We start from the raw sequence: 20311 nt of genomic DNA on the forward strand, positions 1-20311 counted from the left end.
TATCTAGAACTTACAAGACCATTCACAAGCCACCTTATGAAAATTTAAAAACTGAAGAACTATCAAATAGCTTCATATCCCTACAGGAAATCCAGACCTCATACTCTAAATTTAAACAGCTGTTCCTAATAGGTAAGGAGTACACAACAAAAATAACTTTTCTTCAAATGGGGAAAGACATAATAAGTGGGTAATATGACAGATGACACCTTTTTCTTACTTGGTGGTAACATCCAGATACTTCTTGCCATCAGGATTGACAAATGTGTAGAAGAGAATTCTCTTATTTATTGTCATCTGTTGATTTACCTTATTCTTGTCTCAGATTCTTCTCCTCCTATTTTGGGGAAAGGGTCTATTTTTGGTCTTTATACAGTGAAAAAGTTCCTAGGAAATAGGAAATATATCTATAAATTCTATATATAATTTTAATACCATTACTAGGTATATGTGCCAGGAGATCATAAAAAAAGAGAAAGGGACTTGGTTTTAGAAAAATATTTGCAGTAGCACTTTTCATGATGCCAAAGAATTAGAAATTGAAAGATTGTGATCAATTAGGGAATGGCTGAACAAGTTGTGGTAAATAATTTTAATGGAATCCTATTGTGCTATAAGAAATGATTAATAGGCAGATTTCAGAAATACCTGGAAAGACTTATGAACAAATACCTGAATTGATGCTGACTGAAATGAGCAAAACCAGGAGAAAATTGCACATAGTAACAATATTGTTTGATGAGTGACTATAATTGACTTGGCTTTTTTTCAGCATTACAGTAATCTAAAACTATTCTAAGACTTTTATCATGATTAAAATGCTATCCTTTTTTAAAATTTAAATTTTTTTAAAGCTTTTTATTTTCAAAACATATGCATGGATAATATTTCAATATTAACCCTTGCAAAACTTTATGTTCCAATTTCTTCCCCTTCCCTCACCTTCTCCTCTAGATGGCAAATAATCCAATATATGTTAAACATGGTAGAAATATATGTTAAATCCAATATATGTATACATATTTATACAATTACCTTGCTAAACAAGAAAAATAAAATAAAATAGGGAAAAATGAGAAATAAAACAAAATGCAAATAACAGGAAAAGGAGTGAAAATGATATGTCATGATCCACATTCAGTTCCCACAATCTTCTCTCTGTGTGTAGATGGCTCTTTTCATCACAAGATCATTGGAACTATTTTGAATCATCTCGTTGTTGGAAAGAATCACATTCATCAGAATTGATTGTTGTATAGTCTTATTGTTGTCATGTATAATGATCTCCTGGTTCTGCTCATTTCACTTAGCATCAGTTCATGTAAGTCTCTCCAGGCCTTTCTGAAATCATCCGGCTTATTGTTTCTTATAGAACAATAATATTCCATAACTTTTTCAGCCATTCTCTAACTGATGGGCATCCATTCAGTTTCCAACTACTTGCCACTACAAAGAGGGCTGCTACAAACATTCTTGCACATACAGGTCCCTTTCCCTTTTTTAAGATCTCTTTGGGATATAAGCCCAATAGTAACACTGCTGGGTCAAGGGTATGCACAGTTTGATAACTTTTTGAACATAGTTCCAAATCGCTTTCCAGAATGATTGGATCACTTCACCAACAATGTATCAATGTCCCAGTTTCCCACATCCCCTCCAACATTTATCATTATCTTTTCTTGTCATCTTAACTAATCTGAGAGGTATGAAGTGGTATCTCAGAGTTGTTTTAATTTGTATTTCTCTCATCAATAATGATTTAGCACATTTTTTCATATGTCAGCTTTTTGTAAAATTCATCAACATGCATAGACTTAAGAATTTTATATTTTAACTGATTGAAATCTATCTGTGGGAGTTTTTCTCCTATTTTATCTCCCAAAATGTTTACATCTTTGTCATTTCTTTCTAATGAATGCTTTCCAATTCCTTAGAATTAGGATATGTTAGTATATTCAAACTAAGAAGAAAATAGTAATATAATGCTTCTTTGAAAACTGCATTTTTTAAAATTAATGCAGATCTCTCTTATTTTGTTCAGTGTTTAGTGTAGAAGCCAGCACTCTTCTGGGGCATCACAGTTCAAAAGCCACTTTAACTAAAATTTTGAATTCACAAAGTATCTTTATGTTTAGATTCTGAAATGTAAACTGAATTCCTGAATATGTTGTCCATTCTTAATCCCAAATAAGGCTGTTAAATAACACTGATTTCTTAAGTGTTACTTAATGTTGAAATAACTTTTTTTCCCTATCATTACAGATAACAGTTCTGAATTTTGGGACACAGATGTGAAATGGTTTTCATTACTGGAAAGTAGCAACTGGCTGGATGTCATCAGGTATCCACATGACTTGGGATCACTGTGGTTTTGAATCTTCTAAGTCTATAACAATTGAATTTTCTTCAACCAAATGAATTCTATTTACAGACTATTAAACATTTTAATATTTGATATTGTTTTTAATGAAATTTTATCAATCTATTCTTGTGACTATATTTGGAATTTATAGAATTCACAAATGTATGTCCTACCTTTAGAACTTTAGAGACCAAAAATAGATGCCCAAAACAGAAAGAGAAAAATCTGAGACTATTAGTTAATGTAATTCTCCTCCCCCCCCCGTTCTCTTAATAGCTTTAGCCTTTTTTTAAATCTTTAAGAAATGAGTCCCCTTCCTCTTAAAGAGGTCATGGACTCAAGATGCAGAATAAAGACATTCATTTTCAGAAATGGGAATTTATTTAGTGTGATTCCATAGAGTTGTTCCAAGGATCCTCCCCCCCCCTTTTTTTTTAAGGATAGGTAGATTATGGAAAGGAGAGTATTATCAAAAAAAGTAAAGAAAAGAAACATTGAAGATTTTTTTAAGGTACAGAATAGAACACAAAAAGGGCAGAAGAAATCAAAGATACAAGTAGGCTAGCTTTGAAAGTTGAGTGTTGAATTTGCTATGTACTTAAAGGGAAAAGCAGGGTATACATGATGGAGAGTGATACTTTCATGTTCAGCCCTCTTTATGTTCTGCTTTATATTATACAGAAATGCTCATTTTGTTTGGTCCTTGTGTTAAGTAAATCTAAAAAAAGAGAAAGGAGTCACTGAAAGTTCTTTGTGTTTAAATTTTATTTATAACTTTTGTTTTCACATCAACTCCACACATAACGCACACAAACACACACTCACATATACTTTTTCTCCTATTGAATCTTCCTTTGTTAAAAAAAAAAATTACTTAAGACCAATTTGCAGATTAAGCAAATCTAACAGTATAGGCAGTAATCCACATTTGAAGCATTCCCCCATTTCCTTGCCAAGAAGGAAGGACTTGGGTTTCATCTATAATTCCCTGTGACTAAAATTGGTCATTACGGTTAGCTAGAGTTTGGTTGCATTTTTTAAAATATTATATTATTGTACTCATTTTTTTTCTCATGACTTTCATTCAGCATCATTTCATAGGGTTTCATGTGCCAAAGTTGATGGATTTCTCCTCTATTTTCAGGCCAATCTAGTTTTATTATTGCTACAGCCTATTGCAAGTCAGTGGAGAATATGTCAGAGCAAAGTCTCAGTGGAATGATACTTCCAAAGGTTTATCTGAGGAAAGAGAAATTTTTCAATTCCAAAATAATAATCTCCAACTTATTCTCATAAAAATTCAGAGTTCTCTCACCATGTTGTTTCATATGTAATCAAGTATTCTCAAAACCCAAAATACTTAGACTGTGGAATAAAGAGGTTGCAATATTAATAGAAGCTTAAGTAAAACATGTCTTCATTTGAATATACAATGTGGAAGAGACCTTCCTGGTCTTTTCATCCATAATCATATACTCAGCCATGCTCTTGAAATTAGTTCAGCAATAAGAGATGCTAAATTGTCAGATTTTCCTAGGAAAAAAGTTTTTTTGGGTATAAATATCTACTTCAGAAATACCTTTAAGAAAATTCTCATAGGAATTTTTAAATTCCATGGGCTTTTTAAAGTGTTTCAGATTCTCATTCTCCTTTAAGGTCCTAGCTTAATGCCATATTGTAGTATAAAGGTAGCCCTTTGATCTCAGAAACATTATAACTAAGTGCAATTTAAAAGCCAGATTGTTTATCTCCCCAAGATTAGTTTAGCTAAATTCAAAGAGACTCTTCACTAGAAGATTGGCTATTGGATAATGACTTTCTTAAACCAAACCAAATAACTCACTATGGCTTTTACCCACACTTATAAAATCATTTATCTTTTTAAGTATTGAAGAATATTTTAATAGGTGGATTTAGCATTAAGTTCAACAAATGTTTATTAAGTATTTAGTATGTGGTGGAGCGCTGTGCTCTAATAGGAACCATATCATTTGAGCATCTTATTGGTCTTTTATTCTCTCAGATATTGATATATTAGCCTAAGAATCTAAAAAGCAGTTCAGACCCATGTCTAAACTTGAAGTCTTTCTTATTCCCCCCATTTGCATTTGGGTTTTCTCTGTTCTCAAATATCTCTAGAGAGTTCTGTTTGATGTCTTCTTTGTCTCTATTTCTCCTTACCCCATATATTTGTTATATAGATAATAAATCTAAAATCTCTCTAGGAGAGTGAAGGTAGAGACTGTTTCACTTATGTTTTCATATTACTAATACCTAGCTTGATGTCTTGTAAATACATCATACGTTCATTGTAGGTCCTTTATAAAATATCTGTTGCACATTTGTTGAAAGTATCACATATAAGCATTAATGCTCCCCTTGCTTGTCTCCCTCTTTAGACGCTGTCTGAAAAAAGCAATAGAAGTTGTTGAATGTCTGGAAGTACAAAACACCAATGTTCTTCTTATAGGTAAAATACTGTTTGAAGAAAAAAAAGCATTTCCTACTTTATCCAGTTTATGATATAATTGTGGAGAGTTAATGAGTTTCTTGCCTATTTTCTTAGGGTCCTAAAATTCTCTGCCTGGGATTTTCATGTGGCTCTTTAAAAAGTCTTGCTCCTGAACCATTGGCAGCAGACTAATGTTCAGCCTAAGAAAGAATTATTTAAAATTGCAGGGGGCATATTTTCTTCATTAAGCCAGATATCAAAACTTGAAGTTATTAGCATCCTTAAATTTCCTAATGTTACTTCAACTTAGTTGAAATGAAAAATCTATAGATATGTTAAAGTCATTCTCTACAGTTGTATGGTCCTTTATATAGAGCTTTATTAGGTTATCCTAGCAACTTCTGAAAAGAGATTATTTTCTTTGTCTTAGTGAATTAGAGATGCCATATTTGAGGATAAGGACTTATAAATTCAAATAGAATAAAAGCAAAATGGGGGGGGGGGAAGGAGAAGGGCATTCATCTCTAAAAGCAAACTTTATAATGATCTCTGACACACAACTAAATATTTCTAATGTAGTTGAGTACGTGAGCTAACACTCGCTTTAATAAAGTGTTTCATATAACCAAAATTCAAAGCTTTTATGATTCATTTACTCAGTCAGCAAGTATTTAAGTGCTTATTCTGTTTGAGGCAGTAAATGCTAAATGATGCCAACATAGAGAAGGGCAAATAGTTCCTATTCTCAAGGAGCCAACATTCTAGTGAGGCATTTTTTATATATTTTTGATATATAATATTAATATATTATTATTTATATATTATATATATGTATTTATATTTATATTTTTATATATTTTGAAAGGTAAGTTTAAAAGTCTGTTTTTTAACATATTTCAAAAAGGATCTGTCTTTAAATCTCAGACACCATCATTATTTTCTCCTTTATTCAGAAAGCTGTATCTAATTTCAGTAGGAATTTACATGGAAAATCTTTGTGATTTCAGGTTCTTTACAAATCGATAGGAAAAACAGAACACCTTACCTGAAAACATCACTACATAGCCAAAGTGGGGCAGATTTTACTTGTGTAGAATAATTTTGTCATTAAAGGAGGATAAATAATGAAGAGTCTTAGAAAATGAAAAGCACCTTAGGCCAGACTTGATCAGGATGAACTCCATGGGGAATTTTTATTTTAATTCTCTAGCAAATGTGGATTGAGTAGATATCATTGTTTCAACTGAAATCTTAACCCTTCTCCCTTTTTCTTCAAATTGCCTAAAAGAAATATTAGTTTAGACTAAACAGGAGAAATTTTAGCTTTGTTGTCTGAACTTCCATGGAAGTGTGATATAGTGTAACTTGGTTGTCTACTGCTATAATATGAAAGACAAGAACAAAACCCACTTACCTATAAAATCTTCCAATTCTTTTGTTTTACTTTTGTCCTGAAGAGAGAGGTAGGAGGTGTGACTCAAATCTTAATCTGATAATTTAAGTTAAATGTAATTATTTTCAGAATAAAAACGTTGATTTGGACACTTTAACTTTTGTTTTTTAATAGTATTTTTTTTTTCAAAATGCATGCAGAGGTAGTCTCCAATACTCACCTTTGCAAAACCTGGTGTTCCAAATTTTTCTCTCTCTTTCTCCCCTTCTCCTCCCTTAGATAGCAAGCAATCCAATATAAGTTAAACATGTGCAATTCTTCTAAAACAGATTTCCATATTTGTCATTCTGCACAAGAAAAATCAGATCAAAAGGAGAAAAAACATGAAAAAGAAAAAAAAACAAGCAAACAAACAACAACAAACTGTGAAAATACTATGCTTTCATCCACATTTAGGCTCCATAATTCTCTCTCTGGCTGCAGATGGCTCTTTCTATCACAAGTCTATTAGAATTGCCTTGAATCACCACATTGTTGAAAAGAGCCAAGTCCAACACAGTTTATCATAGACAGTTTTGCCTTTGCTGTGTACAATGATCTCATGGTTCTGCTCATTTCACTCAGCATCAGTTCATGTAAGTCTTTCCAGCTCTTACAGAACAATAATATTCCATAACATTTGTATACCACAATTTATTTAGCCATTCTTCAACTGATGGGCATCCACTCAGTTTCCAATTCCTTGTCACTACAAAAAGGGCTGCCACAAACATTTTTGCACATGGGACCCCTTACCTTGAATTTATTACCTCCAGTAGTAATAACAGTTCTTAAACATTTTTACACTGTTCTTAATCAGTACTTATTGTTGTGAATAAAGCAAACAATATACATTGATATTGAAATACAATTTCCTCCTTTCTAAGGGCTGCCATTCATCTTCTCTTCTGAGATTGAAGCCTCACAAGTTCCACTTTTCAGGAATCTATACATGGACATTGGTTAGGACCTCAACATTCACCTGTCTAAAAGAGGGCAATTTTTATTTCCTGAATCTTGTTCCTTTTGACATCTTTTTCTGTCTGTGGTTCTACTATTCATCCAGTCCTTTGGGATGGCAGTCTTGCTTTTAAAGGGCTTAAAATCTAAAAAAATGCCAATTTTTTAAACTTTATAACTTTCTGCCTCTAGTACTACCATTCACCCAGTATTCTGGGACCAAAATGTTGGAATTATTTTTAACTCTCCTTCTCAAAAATGTTTATATTCATTTTGTTCTGCATCACATATATTAAGTAAATTCAAAAATGGAAAATAGGGCATTTACAACATAAAGCATTCAGTAGAGACTAAATTAGCTCCTTTTTGGTACACTTTTGCTACATGCTAGAAGACACAGATGTTTGGGGTAAGACACTGACTTCCCATGCCTTCATAGAATGACACAGTTTGTGAAAAAATAAAATATGTAAGATCAGAAGTATAAGAGAAGTCCAGGAAAGCTCCACTTGAATTCCTACCTATCCTTCAGAGCCCAGTACATCAACAAAGAGGGGCGGAGAAAAGTTTAGGAAACAGCATGATCAAGAAGGCAGCATGGGAGGGTGATGGGATTAGGGGACAAGGACTGGGCTTGTTTGGCTGTAATACAGATGTCTAGAAACTAGGAATGAGCTATAGCTAGAAGAGCAGGGTGTGCTAGACTCTGGACAGCCTTGTATACCATAGGAAGAACCTCAGATTTTACCTGAGGGGCCTTAAGAGCCACTAAAGACTTGTATAAAGTAGTGGCTCAGTCTGATAGAGAGGAAGATGATTGGTCAAAACTGCAGAGTTGGAGCAGGGAGATCTTCATTTCAGTACAATAATGACAATGATAAATAACCTTAAGGTTTACAAAGCAATTTACATACTATATTTCATTTGATCTTGTTCATCTTGTGGAAAAGGTACTATATGATACCTTATACTTAGAATACTTTATAACTATTATCTCTATTTTATATATCAAGAAACTGAGGACTGACAGAGGTTAAATTAATTTTGTGGAGTCAAACATGGTGTCTGGAGTAGTGGCAATACATCCCATTCTGCTGTTTAATTGATGATATACAGTTGGTTTTGATGCCTGTGGAAGTAGAATAGAAAGGGCTAAATTAATAAAAGAGAACGATTCCATCTCTGTAACAAGATTTCTCAATTGATTGAATTTGAAAAGTTTGGGAAAAGATAGGGTTAAATATAACCTCAGGATTGCCCAGAGGACTGAGTCAGTGCTAATATTACAAGACAGAAAGCGATATCAAAAGGAGAAAGATTTAGGAAATGAAAATAGACCCATTTGGAGAAGAGGTACTGATCAGTGCTCAGGTATAGATCCTGAAACTTGTGAGGCTTGGATTTCAAGATAGAAGATGAATGGGTTTAGAAATCCATCGCTGCAGAGGGGTGATAATTGAAATAATAGTGACTTTGAATTCTAAAGAAGAGAATGTCACCAAAGATATACCTTTCAGGAATGCCTGCCCACATTATGGGGTCCTGAAGAAGACAAGAAAACAGAAGTAATGGAAGGTGGAAAGAGCTGGGAAGGTGGCTTTTCTGAAGTCAGGAGAGGGACACTCAAATATATAAAAACTATGGAAATGTCAAGATGGAGGAAGTTTGAAAAGAGGCCATTGGAATTTCAGTAGACTGTTAGAAATGAAAATCAGATTGATGCGGGAAAGCTTCCTTTCTAGATTCCCACCCTCTCCTAGTTAATAATGTAAATTGCCTTTTAACGCACAAATCCTGGTCCCTTTGAATTCCAATAGAAGATCTGACCTGTTCCCAGCCCCACCCGGATATGAGCCAACTTTGGGGCTACACCCGAAAGCCCCTCGAGCTAAGTCTCCTATTATAAAAAGGCCACGCTGGGAACCCCTCTTTGCAGAGATTCCAAACATGGCTACCATGTGAGGACCCTCTGTCCAGTGCCCTCCTTATCTCTACCTTCGCCTATACTTTAACTTTGCTTATCCAATAATAAACCTCTTTTATCAATCTAGCTCTCTGGGCCAATAAATGCTTTTATTGGGAACTCGCGCCGCTACTAGACCCCCTTGCGCCAAATCTGTACCCCAAACCTGCCACTAGACCTTAACCCTAATTTCATTTAGGTACCCCAAACCTAGACCTCAACAAGATCTCATGATATTGGCTTGAGAAGAGCTTAAGGGAGTCATTATCTAAGCGAGATAGAATAATTTGGTATTGGCAACTTTTTAAAAACCTTTTTTTCCATTCATTTTATGTGATATTTCCCAATTATGTGTAAGACATTTTTTAATGTGTAATTCATTTTTTAAAATTGTGATTTCCAAGTTCCCTTTCTTCCTCCTGTCCCTATCTCTTCTTTGAGTTAGCAACTTCTTTTGAGTTCTTGGTATACATAGAAATTGACTATATATGTGAAATATACACAACTTTTTAAAGAAACTTAGCCCATACAGTTCCAATTGACTTGGATGGAAAATGCCATCCACATCCAGAAAGAGAACTTGGAGACTGAGTGTGGATCAAAGGATAGTATTTCATCTTTTGGGGGGTTATTGGTTTGTTAGTTGTTGTTTTTTTCCTTTTTTGTGTTTTGGTTTGGGTTTTGGTCTGATTTTTTTTGTGCAACATGACAAATGTAGAAATATGTTTAAAAGAATCGTGCATTTTTAGTCTATATCAGAATGCTTGCTTTCTTGGGGAGGGGGAAACCGAGGGGGGGAAGGGAAAAATTTGGAACACAAAGTCTTACAAAAACAAATGTAGAAAACTACCTTTACATGTATTTGGGGGGGAAATATTATTGAAAATTTTAAAAAACAACCTTAGTTGTAAAGGGGAGCAGAGACAAAGGATGGTAGTTGGATAACTTAATAGTAATGATGATGATGATATCCTTTTAAGGTTTGTAAAAAATTATACTTATTTTGTGTCATTTAACCCTCATGATAAGCCTATGAGGCAGCTGCTTTTATCCCCATTTTGCAAATGAAGAAACTGAACTAAGAAAGGCTAAATGACTTTCTCAGGGTTACATGAGTAATGGACTCCTGAGACGGAATTTGAACTCAGATCTTCCCAACTCCAAGGCCACTGCATCATTCTGTATATTCTGACTGACTCTAGAAAGAGCAAAGGGCATGAGTTTTTAGTATTAGGATGACTTGATCATGTTTGTAGGAAAATGGGAAAGAGCTAATTGTGAAATGGGATAATGCTGATTGTTAAATTTTTATTGTGGGAATTTATATCTTGAAAACCAAACATTACAAATCTGGGCTTGATTTCTGAATTTAAGAATATGATGGAGAAAATGTTAATAATACAGATGAAAATTAAAAGCATGTCGTGCACATTTGGTAATGGAGAGGAGAGTGGAAAGTGGAAATCCAGCCCTAAAACATTATTTGGATACCCTTGGGTAAAGGAGATTGACTATACCCAACAGAGTAGGGAATGACTATAGAAGTCTTAAAGGAGGGGATGAGATGATTGATGCAATAAAGGATTAAGTTTAGTAAAGTGTTGAGTAGTGTTCTGGTTTGATCATAGAAAAAGAGGAGAGAGTGAATGTGATGAAAAGTTTTCAGGAGACTGAGGGAGAATATGTCAAATGATCTGGTTTCTGGGTAAAGGGAGAGCCTGGGTTATTTGCTACCATGTTTCCCTGATAATAAGACTCTGTCTTATTATTTTTTTTTTTTGGACAGAAAAACACCAGAGGGCTTATTTTCAGGGGAGGGCTTATTTTAATGAACATTGACAGCAATTTTAATAAACAGGTAAATGTGAACAAAAAAAAGTACCTTTATTCAATGATGATCATGTCATCTTCTTCAATAACATCGTCATAAGTGTCCATACCCTGAATTCCGTCCTGGATGTCTTGCGCCTCTATTTCCTTCAGAAGAAGTGGACCCAATCTGTCATGTCCAGCAATATAGCTCTCTTTAAATGAACATGTCTTGTCCAGGTAACCTGCTCATAGTGCCTTGGCGACACAGCTGTCAGTAATTTTATCCCATGACTTCTTCACCCAAGTCACGACTTCTTGCAGACAGGGCCTCACAAAGTTTCCACGCTGATTTCTTTCCATTCTATTTTCAGTGTAGTCATTGACTTCCATGCACAAATGGTCCTTGAATGGCTTGTTTATTGCAATATCAAGGGTCTGGAGACAGGCAGTCATTCGTGCAGGAATCATTACTTGATCTATTCTTCTCTCTGCAAGGAAGTTCTTCATTTCTTTAGCGCGGTGAGTGCTGGCTGAGTTCTTCTTTTATCCTCCATCATGCCCCCTCACTCCCGCTTACATACCGGGTTTTTATGTTGTCCTGCCTCAGTCCTCCTCCGCGGCACTGCTCTCAATGGCGCCAGCAAGCAAATCACTGGGGAAGAACAGGATGACGTGCTCACTGCTGCAGCTCTGATTGGATGCAGCTTGGGGGAGCTCGGTGTGTGTTTCACCCCGGGGGGGAGGGGGAGAGGCAGGGGGAGATGGTGCATACAGAGGGTACTGTAATGTAGCGTGTAGCACAGGGGATCACCTTCACTACAGTAGCAATCTCAACAGGGCTTATTTTAGAGAAATCTTACACAGTAAGGGGAAGGCTTATTTTCGGGATAGGTCTTATTATCGGGGAAACACGGTATGAGCATTGTGGGAAGAAGAAGAAAGATAACTTTTGAAACAGTCTTTATAGGAAACAAGAGAGAATGTGTTAAGGTAGGGTAGGATTTACTACAGCATTGGGAATCAAGGCATAACACATTCTAGGATGTGAAGACTCTTTATTTTGTAAACTTTAAAACAAAACTGAGAGAATAGGATTGAGTGCAGAGGTTGTGATAGAGGCGCTGAGGGATTTCAGTGTGGTGAAGAGAGCTTGTGGTTAAAGGGCAGGGTCTCAGGTAGGATAGGAGGACTGAAAGGTTTGGAAGAAATTACAAAAGAGGGCAGCCAAGTGGGATATATGTGCTCAGAATCACAGGCTTCCAGAGATAAAAGGTATTGAGAGATGTTGGGGCAGATGGTCTAGAAGCCCTCTCCTGCCTTGTGAGTCAGCCTTGAAGCTACACGTGATGTGGTGTCTCTGGAGAAGAGCCAAGTGCTGATTAAAGGAGAAGTAGAACAACTGTTCGTCTAAAAGCTGAGGAGGCTTTGGCAGTGGAGGGTCTTCCAAGTAACATGTTGGAATAGATAGTTCTGAAATAGATGGTCTCTTATTTCCCCTTGAAGTTAGGACTTAAATCTTGTTGTACTCTCAGGGGAAGGCGAAGGAAACTCTGCCAGTGAGTTATGGGTCAAGACAAAAGGAAAAACATAATTAGGATAAAGGTCAGATCCAGTAAACTGGAATGTCTTTGAGAACTTATGATTTCCATTTTTCTCTTCACATCCCCAGTGTCTAGCATAGTTCCTGGAACATTGCAGATGCTTAAATCTTCATTGATTGAACTAGGGAAGGCTGAAGGTAATTGGGAGGTGGATGGCAATTTTGGAAAAGGTATTATAGACCTGCTGCTTACATCTAAAGCAAAGAGATTAAACCACCTGGATTAAGTAGTTGGTGCAATAGAAGAGAAATAATAGCCCATGGACAGAGCTTATCAAGGAACCCTAAAATTCAAAACAGAATTTGAAGTGTTTTTATTTGGGGATTTCTTTGGGAAACTTCATCCCCAGGTATATACTACTGTTAATTTCTCTTGATAGGTAGGAATTGGTCATCTGCTCCTTTGGGTATGAGGGCAAAGAAATCCTTTCAGTAGATTTTATGAGTGGGAGGAGAGGTACCTTTTGTGGCTGCTCTGTAGACTGGGATTATAAAGGAAAGCAGTCACTAGGAGAGCTTGTGACATAAGTGGGCTCTATTAGAAATCAGGGGTAGGGTCTATGCCTGTAAATTTCATTACTGTAAGGAACTCCCCATTGAAGAAACTCCTTCTGCCAACACATATATGCACATTCTTTGAAACTTAAGAGTCTTAAAGCGTTGATAAATATAGAGAGATTAAATAAATGTACACGCTTAGTGTCTTAGCAGGATGTGAACACCTTCCAGATCTTGCTGACTTTAATGCCAGCTTTCTATCCTCTATGGCCCACTCTCTTTTTAGATTTAAATCAGGAATAAATCACTTGGTTTAAAAATAAGGGCACTCCAGTCTATGGAGATTTCTCTAAAGCATTGCAAAGATAGGAACAGAATGAACATACAAAAAACATTTACTTAAGAGATCAAGAGGAGGGTTGAGCTACTTGTTACTCACTATAGTTTCTATATCATTTTTTTCTATAAGCATCTCTATGTAACCTCAAATGAATACATCCTTTATAATTTTAAATTATTTTGTTCTCTCTGTACTGTTATCATGATTTTTTTTCTAGAGGAGAATGCATCTGACCTGTGCTGTATAATTTCTTCTCTGGTGCAAGTGATGATGGACCCATACTGTAGAACCCGGTTTGGTTTTCAGAGCCTCATCCAAAAGGAATGGATAATGGGTGGGCACTGTTTCTTGGATAGATGCAACCATTTACGACAGAATGATAAAGAGGAGGTAAGTTTCTTGCTCAATATTTCAGGATTGCATTTGAGACATATCTTAGTGAAAGTATGACTTAGCTCATCAATTCTAATGTAAAGTCACTACTGACAAAAACTTTTTAAATTGGTCTGTATTAGGAAAGGATTGAGTCATTTCCTGATTACAGTGAAAATTTGAATATTTGAACAATTCTAATAAAGTGATTTGTAGGTGAAAAAGACATTAAAGGGATCCTCTAGAAGCCCCTATCCTTTGTGTTCATCAAGCAAACTTTGCCAAGGAACGGTCTTCTTATCTAGTATTTTCAAAATTAATTTAATTATATTGAGTGACATCTAACTTTAAAATAGCGGATTATTTTAGTCTTTTATTTGCTCTTTGCAGGAAAAACAAGTATTTAAAATGCACAGTGTCTTACAAGAGAAAAATCAATGATAGTAATGAAGAAAATTTTTCCTTTTACATAAAAAGCAGAATATTAACTTCATATCTTATTTCAGTGCATAAGGCTTCAATGAAAATAGGCCTTGAGAATTTTAATTCCATTAATTTTAATGGAATTTTAATAAAATTAGATAGAAAGTTAATGGAATTGGATAGAAAATTTAATAAAATTGGAAAATGTTTCCTAGAAATCATATTGTACTTTCCTGCAATATTGACATGTAGTGCAATCAGCTGATTCAGTTCAGTGGAAAGGAATGGTGAAAATTCTCCCTCTACTTTTTTTTTCAATTGGCAAAGCTGACAGAAAATAATTGTGTGGTTTGTAGCCTCAGATTTTTCTTACTCAGTTCAGAATATTTATTGAGTACCCATAGCATTTATATTGTTGTATACAGTTACCAAAAAAAATGAGACAAAATCTCTTGCCTTTAATAAGGCCTACTATTTTCCTGGAAAGTCTACAGCTCTTGTCTCATTAGACCTGGCTTAATTTCTTTTTGGTCTTAGCATACATACATGATGCATTAATTGATCTAAATTAAAATACTGAGCTCCTCTTATTTTAAAAGTGTCTCTCACTTTGCGGGGTGGGGGGTGGGGTGGAACTTAAGACTCCTCTCATTTGTTTCTGTGCCCTGAAAGTGACTTGGTCTTCTTTTCCCCTAGGTTCCTGTTTTCCTGCTTTTCTTAGACTGTGTTTGGCAATTGGTACAACAGCATCCTCCAGCTTTCGAGTTCACAGAGACTTATTTGACTGTTTTGTCAGATAGCTTGTACATTCCTATTTTTAGTACTTTCTTCTTCAATTCACCTTATCAAAAAGATATTAATGTGGTAAGAGTCTCTATTAGAATTTTATTGTTTTGTTTTGTTTGTTGTTTCTTATCATGACAAGTTTTATGCCATTAAAGCCCTTTATTGTTCCTCATGGTATTAAAAGGGTATGATTGAACTTTGTCATTCCCTCTTTGTTCTTTTCTGAAACTCCTCAAAAAGTATAGCACATTTATACTTGGTATTGTAGACTAAATTAAGAAAATGGGAACAAATTTCTTTTTTTCAAATGCTTCTCAGTAGTATTTTATTTTTCCAAGTACATGTAAAGAGTTTTCAGCACTCATTTTTGTAAGATTTTGTGTTCCAAATTTTTCTCCCTTTCTTTTTTACCTCCCCCTTTCCTAAGACAGCAAGCAATCTAATGTTGGTTAAATATGTGTAAACCTTTTGAACATATTTCCATATTGGTCATGTTATACAAGAAAAATCAGACCAAAAGGTGGGGAAAAAAGAGAAGAAAACAAATAAAAAAGGTGAAAATATTATACTTAAATACACATTCAGACTCCATACTTCTTTTCAAGATGAGGATGGCATTTTCCATTCTGAGTCAATTGGAATTATCTTGAATCACCACTTTTTTTTCCCCCTGAGGCAATTGGAATTAAGTGACTTGCCCAGGGTCACATAGCTAAAAAGTGTTAAGTGTCTGAGGTCAAATTTGACTTCAGGGCTGGTGCTCTATCCACTGCGCCACTTAGCTGCCCCTATCACCACATTTTTTGAGAAGAGCCAAGATCATTAGATGATCATCACATGTTCTTATTTTTACTGTGTTCACTGTTCTTTTGGTTTTACTCTACTTCAAAAAGAACTGCTAGAAACATTGTTGCATAGGTGGGTCCTTTTCCCTCCTTTATAAAGTAGGGACAAATTTCAGATTATCCTTTAACTTTCCATTTTGACAGTTTTTGTCTCACTTAACAATAAAATCCGTAAGACATAAATATATCTTAAAGCCTGCCCATGCTAAAGGCATGTTGCTTTTTGTCCCAAAGTCAACCTTCCCCATAATAACTCCCATTTATATCGTACTTTCGATTTTTTTAATAAAAGCCTTTTTTTTCCCCCTGTAAAGGTAGGTAGTTTAAGTACTGTCCTTAACTTGTAGATGAGAAAACTGAGATGTAGAAATAAAGGGACTTGCTTTAGGGTCACACAGTAAGTATCTGTGATGTGAACCTAGGTCTCATCTGACTCTTAAGTCCTGGTTCTTTTTCAATTAATATGTGCTGTTTCTCTGTAAAATGTGAGAGAGCCATTTCTCATTCCCAGAGTTACTGTGGTCTTTTGTAAATACTGTGCTGCTCATTCATTTTAATTAAAACTCCAGCATTTTTGAAATCCAGGTCTGGTGCTGGGTTGGCAAATGTTTTTTAAGTGAATAACTTAACGAAAACAGTCACATGTAAGTGACAAATGAATAATAAATATTGGGGCATCCTTTCTGGAAAGTGAACCTTGTGATTCTTACAACATTCTCTCTTTCCAAAGTTTTGCCATGTTCTACCCCACCCATGGAACCAGTATGATATGTGCTTGTCTTGGCAGGGTAAGGAAAGCCAGGACTCACAAAGCAAGCCTTTGAGTCTCCTCACCGTTTGGGATTGGTCTGTGCAGTTTGAACCTAAGGCTCAGATTTTGCTCAACAATCCTCTTTATGTAGAAAAGCCAAAACCAGACAGGAGCCAGCGGAAAGCACCACATTTTAAAGTAAGATATTTATATTTCTGACCTTTCTTGTCTGCCCAGCCGTATATAATGTCATAAAGGATTTCTTTATATTACATATAATTGATATTAATATGTGTTGGCACTCTCATCCAGAGGCATTTGTGATTGACTAAATATAAAGGACCACATTATGGCCACTTATATCAGATTTTGTACTGTTTCAAAATGACTGAAACACAGTCTTTTGGTACTAAAAGTGTGATTCTTCCAGGCAGTGCCAAATAAACTTCTATTTAACATGAAGTCTTTATTCCTAATTACTAATTCCTAAAATACAGCTTAAGTATTTGTGCATCATTTTGGCAACAAAAATAAAATTGATCCTATTTAATCTCTACACTAGTCCCTTATAGTATATGTTTGTTATAATTTAATATGTAATTATTTATAATACAATAAATTAATTAATCTCTATATTAGTCCCTTAGGGACTAAGTCCCTAAATATCCATGACTTCAAATATTAGGAAAGGGTTAGGGTTAGGCTCTGTTTGCTGAGCATGAAGCGGAGGGGAGAGAGAAGGTTATGAGGAGGGAGTACAGAAGGAAGCAGAGGACAGTCCCTCTCCTCAAGGAACTCACAAAATAATGGGAGAAACAACATGCAAACAAATGTGTACAAACAGGCTATGTGCAGGATTAATAGGAAATAATTAACAGAAGAAAGGCCCTAGAATTAAGAGGAATTGGGAAAAGCTTCCTGTGAAAGAAAGGTGAGATTTTAGTTGGTTCTTAAAGTTGCCAAGGAAATGACTAGAGTTGAGGAGATAGAGCATTCCAGACATGAAGGACAGCCAGAGAAAATGCACGGAGCAGACAGATGGTTAACTTGTTTGTGGAATAGCCAGGAAGCCAGTGTCACGGTCTGGAGGAGGAGGTTGGAAAGATGGGGGGAGGGAGGTAGGTTATAAAGGGCTCTGAATGAGAGAGGATTTTGTATTTGATCCTGGAGACAAGAAGAAGCTGCTAGAGTTTGAATGGGGGATGAGGTGGATGACTCTGCACTTTAGGAAAATCACCTTAGTGGCTAAATTGTCGATGTATGGGAGGGAGGAGAGCCGTGAGGCAGGCAGACACACACGTTGACTCTTGCAGTACTCCAGACATGAGGTGATGAGGGCCTGCACCAGAGTGATGGCGGCAGGGGAGAGAGATGTGAATCCCACAGGCTCGGTGATAGCTGGGGAGGGAGGAGAGAGGAAGGTTGTGGGAAGGGGGCGGGAGGGCGAAGTCAAGGTGACACTGGCCCAAAAGGTGGGGAAGCCAGTTTGTCAGGAGAGCTGGAGTGATGAGCTCAGTTTGGGACTTGGTGAATTTAAGATATCTGTTGGATATCCGGTTCCAGATGTCTGAAAGGCACATGCAAGATTGGAAGACATCAGAGAGTTTGGGGCAAGATGGGGAGATTTGAGGTTTGTCAGCATAAAGCTGGTAATCACCTCCATGGCAGCTGGTGAGACTGCCGAATGAAGTAGTTGAGAGGAAGAAGAGCAAGAAGGCCCAGCATGGAGGCATCTGGAGGATGGTTAGAGGCCATAGCCTAGGCCAGAGTTAGCAAAGGGGCCTAAGAAAGAGCAGTTGGGTAAGGAAGAGGAGAGGCAAGAGACACTGAGCCTCAAGCCTAGACCACAGTAGTGTCAAAGGCTGCAGAGAGGTTAAGGAGGAGGATGGAGAAGAAGGCTGTTGGATTTGGCAAGTCAGAGATCGATAGAAACTTTGGAGAGAGCAGTTTCAATGGCTTGATAGAGGGGTTAAGAAGGAGTGAGAGGGAGCAGCTAGAGGTGCAGTGGATAAAGAACTGGTCCTGGAGTCAGGAGGACCTGAGTTCAAATCTGGCCTCAGACATTAATACCTCCTGGCTGTGTGATCCCGGGCAAGTCACTTAACCCCAACTGCCTCAGCAAAAAGAAAAGGAGTGAGAGGACAGAGACTGGAGGTACCTTTTGTATGTGTCCTTTCAAAGGAGTTCAGCCACAAAGGACAGAAGAGATATAGAATGACAGTTAAGGGGATGGAAGGGTATTTTCAATATAGGGGAGACATGCACACATTTGTAGGCAATTGGAAAGGAGTCAGTAGACAGGGAGAGATTGAAAATAAGTGATAAAAACAGGGATGTCAGAGGGGACAGTCTGTTGAATGAAATAGAATGGGATCTCTTGAATAGATAGAAGAGTTATCCTTGGTAAAGAGTAAGGTCACTTCATCATGGAGACAGGAGTAAAGAAGGGGATATTGGCAAAAGCATGAATGATATGAAATGAAGAAGGGAGAAGAGGGAGTTTAGAGTGAATGACCTTGATTTCTTCTGTAAAATAAAAGGCAGCTTTCTCTACTGAGGGGAGCCATAGTAAGTTTGAGGAAAAGGTTTAGGAAAGTTGCTGTGGAGAGTGGTCGATAAAGGAAAATTAATAATAAGATTGCCTAGCAGCAGTTGAGGGCCCAGGTGAGGTTGTGTAGCAAATTTGTAGTGTCCTGAGTCGAATGGTTTGTGTAGTTTTCTCAATTTTTGTCCTGTCGATATTTAAGTGCAAAGGCAATGAATAGTGGTTGTCATCAGTGAAATGAGTGGGGACTAGAACTTGAGAGGAAGACAGTGTAGAGGTGTATTAGTTCACCAATGAGTCAAGATGGAGAAAAAGAGGGGAAAGTGGCTAGTAAGAGGGAGGTCATCTGAGAAAGAACTAAAAGGATGAGGGAGTAGAGAACGGATGAAGAGGAGTTTGGGAAAGGAAAGCTGAAGGAAAGGTGGAAAGACAATAGATTATAGTTTGTAATAATTGCTAAATGGCTGTTTTATATGCTGTAAACAAATTTTTATTGATGTTTTTTGTTTTTATATCACATATATTTCCAAAATATATCCTTCTCCCAGAGAGTCATCCCTTCTAACAAAGAAGAAAAAGCCCAATATTAAAAAGTTTGGCATTAGCTCTAATGTACTCCAAAGAAAGCAAGTGCTTTCTCATATCTCTCTTTTGAGGCTGAATTTACTCACTCATTTTCACTAAATTCTGTTTTGTTATTCTTGTTCAAAACAATTGTTTTGTTGTTCTTTCCATTTCATTGTCATAGTCTTTGCATTTATTGTTTTACCAATTCTGCTTACTTTATTTTGCATTAGTTCTTATAAGTCTTACCAGGCTTTTCTGTATTCATTATATTATTTTTGACAGCATAATAATCCCATTATATTCATGTACTAAAAATTTTTAGCCATTCAAAAGCCTATTTTCTATTTTAAGGGTGTCTTTAAATAGAATGTACCTTTTCCTTCTCTCTCTCCCCAAATCATTTCAGTTTGACTATGCATGTTTGTCCTAATATCTTAGTCACTGAAACACTTCCCCAAAAGAGAAGCAGAATCTTAGATTTATAGTTAAAAAGTAACTTAAACAGTAATTCATAAAGTACTTTGGAGAAGTGGAAGTCATGTGATCATAAATACCTTAAAAAATTTGTGTCACTATTTCTATTTCTTTTATAAGTCTTTTCTG

The 20311-nt window shown here is 36.1% G+C and overlaps 1 protein-coding gene across 2 annotated transcripts in view; it reads left to right on the forward strand.

Moving 5' to 3' along the window:
• The window catches only part of MTMR12 (myotubularin related protein 12), a 137127-nt gene that overhangs the window by 67785 nt on the left and 49031 nt on the right, over positions 1–20311 (forward strand). For both annotated transcript variants that reach the window (XR_007949235.1, XM_051969554.1), the window contains exons 10-15: positions 8–132; positions 2263–2341; positions 4762–4832; positions 13637–13809; positions 14911–15078; positions 16633–16794. Coding sequence is in view for 1 of the 2 variants with exons in the window: in XM_051969554.1 (XP_051825514.1) it covers positions 8–132; positions 2263–2341; positions 4762–4832; positions 13637–13809; positions 14911–15078; positions 16633–16794 (778 nt within the window). In the remaining variant the exon portion in view is untranslated. The remainder of the gene's footprint in view (positions 1–7; positions 133–2262; positions 2342–4761; positions 4833–13636; positions 13810–14910; positions 15079–16632; positions 16795–20311) is intronic.

Source organism: Antechinus flavipes, chromosome 1 (assembly GCF_016432865.1).
Source record: "Antechinus flavipes isolate AdamAnt ecotype Samford, QLD, Australia chromosome 1, AdamAnt_v2, whole genome shotgun sequence".
In the NCBI taxonomy this organism is placed as follows: Eukaryota; Metazoa; Chordata; class Mammalia; order Dasyuromorphia; family Dasyuridae; genus Antechinus; species Antechinus flavipes.